At 30.2% G+C, this 6,070-nt stretch overlaps 1 protein-coding gene across 1 annotated transcript; it reads left to right on the top strand.

The window, feature by feature from the left end:
- The first annotated feature begins 928 nt into the window (after positions 1 to 928).
- Positions 929 to 1,873, top strand: LOC100929524 (olfactory receptor 5D18-like). The gene has a single exon (XM_003774329.1). The coding sequence runs from the start codon at positions 929 to 931 to the stop codon at positions 1,871 to 1,873; it is 945 nt and encodes a 314-aa protein (XP_003774377.1).
- Positions 1,874 to 6,070: the final 4,197 nt, after the last annotated feature.

Genomic DNA, 6,070 nt, shown 5'->3' with positions numbered 1-6,070 from the left:
AAAAATAACTGAGTGGAGAGAAGACAAACAAAATAAAAATAAATAAATAAAATGAAATAAGAATAGAAAAGAAAGTATATATGGGATCCTGTAGAATTTTTAGAACACTAAGTTAAATGATAAGCCAGAGTTCAACAAAAAATTGAAATTAGAATGTCTAGAACTGAATACCAAAATAAATAAATAAATAAAGATTAAACTGCAAAATTATTTTGTTTTATTCCTGCATGGAAATATATGCTAGAAAAAGCAAATAAAGAAAGAAACTTAGTTCTTTGGAATTCCATCATTCAGAATTTTCAACATTTGGACATTGCTGCCATCTGTGTCATTTTCTGTGTTGTATGACTTTCAAAGGCAGAACCATGGTAGATCCTGTTACTTCCCCATAATACCATTTCTCATTCAGCATGCAAGCAGGCACTCCTCTATTTTCCTCTCCTCTGAATTAAGAGTCCAATTTATTCTTGTTTCCTTATACATCCTTTATAAATTTCTCACAAAGCCTGATTTGATTTATCAATAAATATAAATATCACAAGCAAATTATTATTATTTATTATTATTTTTGTCCCCATCATTAACTTCTTTGGTATAAAAATGATTCAATGTGGAATCAACTCTTCCAAAGTGGAGTAGTATCCAATCCATTATTTGAGGTATTAGTAAATTTCCTGGTTAACTGGAAATTAAATAATTATTGCAGAGTCATAGCTTAGTGAATGTCAGAGGTAAGAAAAGAACCAAGATTTCCATCTTCAAGTTTGACTCTTTATCTCTTAAGAAACACTCTTTCTTAGAGGAATTGTTCAATTCCTTTAAATGTCCTTTAAGTTTCATCCTTTATTTAAAGCTAGCTTTTATTTATCTCCCTCTATTATTTTATTTTTCAGAATTTACTTTCAACTTCCTTTGAACCTTTGCCATAATGGTCTCCAATAGAAATCACAGTTCTCCAGCCATATTCATTCTCTTCGGATTCTCTGAGTACCCAGAATTTCAGACTCTTCTCTTTTTGTTGTTCTTGGCCACCTACATGACCAGTGTAATGGGGAATCTTGGAATGATTTCAATCATTGCTATTAATCCAAAGTTACACACTCCAATGTATTTTTTCCTTAAGCACTTATCTTTTGTGGATTTCTGTTACTCCACTGTTGTTACACCAAAGTTGCTGGAAAACTTAGTTGCAGAAGATAGGACAATGTCTATTTCTACTTGCATCACACAATTCTTCTTTTTTGCTGCTTGTGCTTTTACTGATACATTCATGTTAGCAGTGATGGCATATGATCGCTTTGTGGCCATTTGTAAACCCCTTTTATACATGGTTATCATGTCCCAGAAACATCGTGTCCTGCTGATGGCTGCAGCATACACCTGGGGCATATTCTTCTCTCTGCTCCTCACCAATTCTCTTCGTACATTATTTTTTTGTGGGACTAACATCATTGATAATTTTTTGTGTGACTATTCCAGCATACTCTATACTGCCTGCTCTGATAAAGATTTTAGTGAGTTGGTACTTTTCATATTTGCAAATTTTACTATGTTGAGCACACTCATAGTCATAATCTCTTCTTATATTTTTATTTTTGTGACTGTGATGAAGATGCAGTCAGTTAGGGCAAGGCATAAAGCCTTCTCCACTTGTGCCTCTCACCTGACAGCTGTTGGAGTCTTCTATGGAACTGTCCTATTCCTCTACTGTATACCCAATACCCAAAGCTCTTGGTTCACCATTAAAGTGGGCTCTGTTTTCTATACAGTGATCATCCCTATGCTAAACCCATTAATATACAGTCTGAGGAACAATGAAGTGAAAGAAACAATCAAGAAATTAATGGGCAAAAATGATTTCTCACCAAATTAATACCATTTTTGTCATCACCATTAGCACCACCACTACCAATATAAACAAAAATAACAATTGCAACAACAGAAAGCCACACTACTAAACAGCAACATCATCATCTATTCTGTAAATATTCTGTTCAAATTAATGGCTTCATTCCCTTAAATTTACAATGAATTCATTCAGAAACTCTAATCTAATACTCCTCTGTTATCTAGAATTAATTATTTTATATGTGTCACATTTTGTGAATGCACACAAGTGAAAAAAATGCAAAAATCTGAAAAATTAAACAAAATGTAGCTGCTCAAATCTTCTTAATCTTTACTATTTATTTTAAAGTGTATTGGCCTCCATCATAACACCATAAAATTTATCTCCCTAAAATAACAGATAATATACAAAGTGTTATTCATTTTTTGTTCTTGATATTGATGCAATTCAGTTCAATTTTAAACAACTTAATGAAAATTTAACATTTTCTGAAAATATTCACTTTTATATATCTTATTTCTGAAATGAAAACAAATAGAAAGAAAAACAAATGATAAAAAATCCCCAACATTAACTTCTCAAATTCCCTTAGTCTTTACTATGTAGTATGATTAGGCCTCCATTCCATCACCTTAAAACTTTCCCCCCTAAAATAAGATATAAAACACAATAGTTATTAATTTTTTATTGCTGATCTTGGTGTAATTTAGTAATGCACATGCAACATTCTCTGAAAATATTCTTTGTGTATCTCTTTTTTAAAAGATACTATTTTGTCACCTCTGCCGTTTAGTACTTTTAACTTCCTTTAAAGATCAGTAGAAGCATCACTTTCTAAAGATAAGATAAATTCTAATTCCTATTCTTCCCAATTCTAGATATTCATTTTATACACAAATACTTTGGGGTCATACAAATGCATACATGTTTACATATACATATAAACAGGCACATATATACCCATCCATATGCATCCATGTATATGTATGTTCAGAAATATTACAGTTGTTCTTGCAGTTAAAATTTCATAAAATGTATGTCTGCTTCTAATGATGAATACATAACATTAAAAAGGATCAAATTGTCTTCAATATGGTCATTTTATTCAGGGAGGGAGGATTTCCTAAGCAGTAATTATCAAACAATTTTTTAATGATTCAATTACATTTCAAAGACTAAGTTAATATTTTACCACTAGCATATCCTGATTAGGAAAAAAATAATTATGAAATACTACTTTGAATTTAATTCTGTTTTAAATAGATTTATATTCTGTTAAAATAAATATTATGTTATTTGAAAAATAATAATGCATATGAGTTGAATATTATTTATTCCATCTCTAGTTATATGTCTACTTAATTGTTAGGGTATTTTCATCTGATCTTTTTTTGAGGTAAACAAAAATAACATAATAAAGTATAATGTAAAATTGAATTTTCAGATGCCAAAAACAACAAAAACTCTATCTCTAATACTGGTTCAACATTTAATACTGAGAATGTTGCCTTGCTTTTTGGTTTGTTGATATAGGTGAATAGGAGGGTAGATGAATCTTCATTACCACTTTTCAATTTTTTATGTGTTTCTTCTCTAAGAAGTACTACTTTTTGTTTTGTTTTGTTTTTTTTCTGAACTAAAATAATATAGATATTATCCTTTTTACATATGGATCGTCTTTGTGTTTCAGATCTGAAGAGCACCATAATATCCATGTCTAAAAAGTAACTTAGTATGCTGTGTAGTCTGTCCTAGATAAAATAATTATTCTTTGGTATTTACAGTCATGTTTAACTATCTATGTCCCCATTTGGGGTGTTTTTTGGGTGAGATACTGAAGTGTTTTATCATTTCCTTCTCTAGATCATTTTATGGATGAGGAAACTAAGGCAAACAGAGTTAAGTGAACTATCCAAAGTCACAAATCTAGGAAGTCTAAGGTCAGGTATGAATTCAACTTTTTCTGACTCCATGCTACAGCTCTATTCATTGAGACACCTAACTACCCCCAAAACAATGACACATGATAATAATGATAACAGAGAAGCAATGATACACAACACCACATAATTAATCTTTTTTATAATTTTTTTCTATAGACTATATAAAAACAGAGATAAGGAATAGTAAAAATCAATTTTCTGTTTAAAATATGCATATTAATTTGTCTATTTATTCAAAACAATCTTTTAGGCAATCAGTGATATTCAGGTGAAATAAAAGTAGTGAGATGAGCAGAAGAGTCTTAGAAACACACACATACACACAGACACACACAGGCACATACACATCAAATTGAATGGATAAAGGTGCTCATTCCTTTTCGATGTGGAAAAGTACATAGATATTTGGCCCCTTTGTGTACTATTCACAGAAAAAAGAAGCTTCCTCTTGCTTTCACACGGCAACTTGCATCTTGGAGTCAACTCTTGGGACATATGATTTAATATCCCATAGGGATATCCTTTCCTTTTATAAATCATATAATTTAGAATATTTTCTGCTAAAAAAAACAACCTTGATCAAGTTTCAAATGTTGAATAAACACTTTCTTATGGATCCTCCTTGGTGAGAAACTCCTATAAAGTGGGGTATGAGAATTTTAATTGCTCATCTGAAAATTTCAGTAAGGTTATTGGCTGTTTTAGTCATTCAAATATTTACTATTTGTTTTGGAATAATTAGAGAAACTTTGATTATCTCTTTACTTTCCATGGATTGCATGAATTCCTTTAATCTAATTATTGTTTCTCTTTCTGACTATGATCATGGAAAAAGCCCAAGTTTAGCTTTGGACATTCATTTTATTTCTTTCTGGAAATCTCCTGCATGTGTGTTTCAAGTGATTGTTTATTTTGTGTTATTTTAGCTGCTTAGTGATATTGACTGGGTATAGGATTTATACTCTATTTGCCATCATTTTTTTCTTCTACATCCCCTGCCCTGCTTTTTATTCTAGGAAATATTGTGATGAGATTCTCACAACTGTATCCCTTCTTTTCCACTTCACCCTTCATACTATCAGAACACTATAGTGAATTCGCTAGGGCCCTAAGATCAAGTTGAGATGTACACTATTTCCATTTAAAGGGTGATAATAGACAAATTAAAAGATCTGGAAATAGTTTATCTGTCAGATTTATGGATGAGAGAAAAAAATTTAAACCAAAAATATATAGAGAACATTAAATAATGTAAAACATATAATCTTTATTGTTTAAAATTAAAAAGAAATTATTTTTACACAAATTAAACCATGGCAACTGAAAGTAAAAGTGAAACAAAACTGGGGAATTTCTTTTCTTTTTTATTAAAGCTTTTTATTTACAAAACATATGCATGAGTAATTTTTCAACACTGACCCTTGCAAAACTTTGTTTTTTGCAAACTCCTTTCCCTCATCCCCTGCCCTAGATGACAAGTAATTCAATACAAGTTAAAGGTAAAATATATGTTAAATCCAATAAATGTCTACATATTTACAAAATTAGCTTGCTGCACAAGGAAAATCAGATCAAAAAGGAAAAAAAAAAACTGAGAAAGAAAATAAAACACAAGCAAACAACAACAGAAAGAGTGAAAATGATATGTTGTGGTCCACGCTCAGTTTTTTTCTTCAATTCAATTTGGAACAATCTTTTTTGTTCAGAACAGTTGACCAATTCTGGTCTCTTCTTTAGAAATAGATGAAATTCACCTATATCATTAAAGATCATCTTCTTCCCTGAAAGATAATGCTCATTTTAGCAGGATAGTTTATTCTGGATTGTAATCCAAGTTTCTTTGTCTTTCAGAATATTAAACTTCAGGCCCTTTGATTCTTTAAGGTAGAATTTTCTTATGAGATATTTCATATTTTCTTCTTTTTTTCATTTTTTTGTTTTTGTTTGACTTATTCTTGAAGTCTTACTGAGTTATTCACTTCCATTTGTTCAATTCTAATTTTTAGTGTATTATTTTCTTCAGTTACTTTTTGTAGCTCCTTTTGTGACTGGCCAATTGAATTTTTTGTTCAATGCATTCTTTTTCCATTTCACAAGTTTTGTTTTTATGTGAATTGATTTTATATATATATATATATATATATATATATATATATATATATATATCTGTTTTGTAGGGCATTATATGCTTTTTACATTCCTTCTTGCAATGATCTCATTTTATTTTCCCATTTTTCTTCTAACTCTCTTTTAAGATTCTTTATGCAATCTTCCAAGT

The sequence above is a fragment of the Sarcophilus harrisii genome, chromosome 6, assembly GCF_902635505.1.
Source record: "Sarcophilus harrisii chromosome 6, mSarHar1.11, whole genome shotgun sequence".
Lineage (NCBI taxonomy): Eukaryota > Metazoa > Chordata > Mammalia > Dasyuromorphia > Dasyuridae > Sarcophilus > Sarcophilus harrisii.
The sequence above is the reverse complement of the archived record's forward strand: the minus strand, read 5'-3'. Positions and strand labels throughout refer to the sequence as shown.

Bases quoted from the DNA above. Each gene is read 5' to 3' on its own strand.
- LOC100929524 (XM_003774329.1), top strand. From the start codon at position 929: ATGGTCTCCAATAGAAATCACAGTTCTCCAGCCATATTCATTCTCTTC.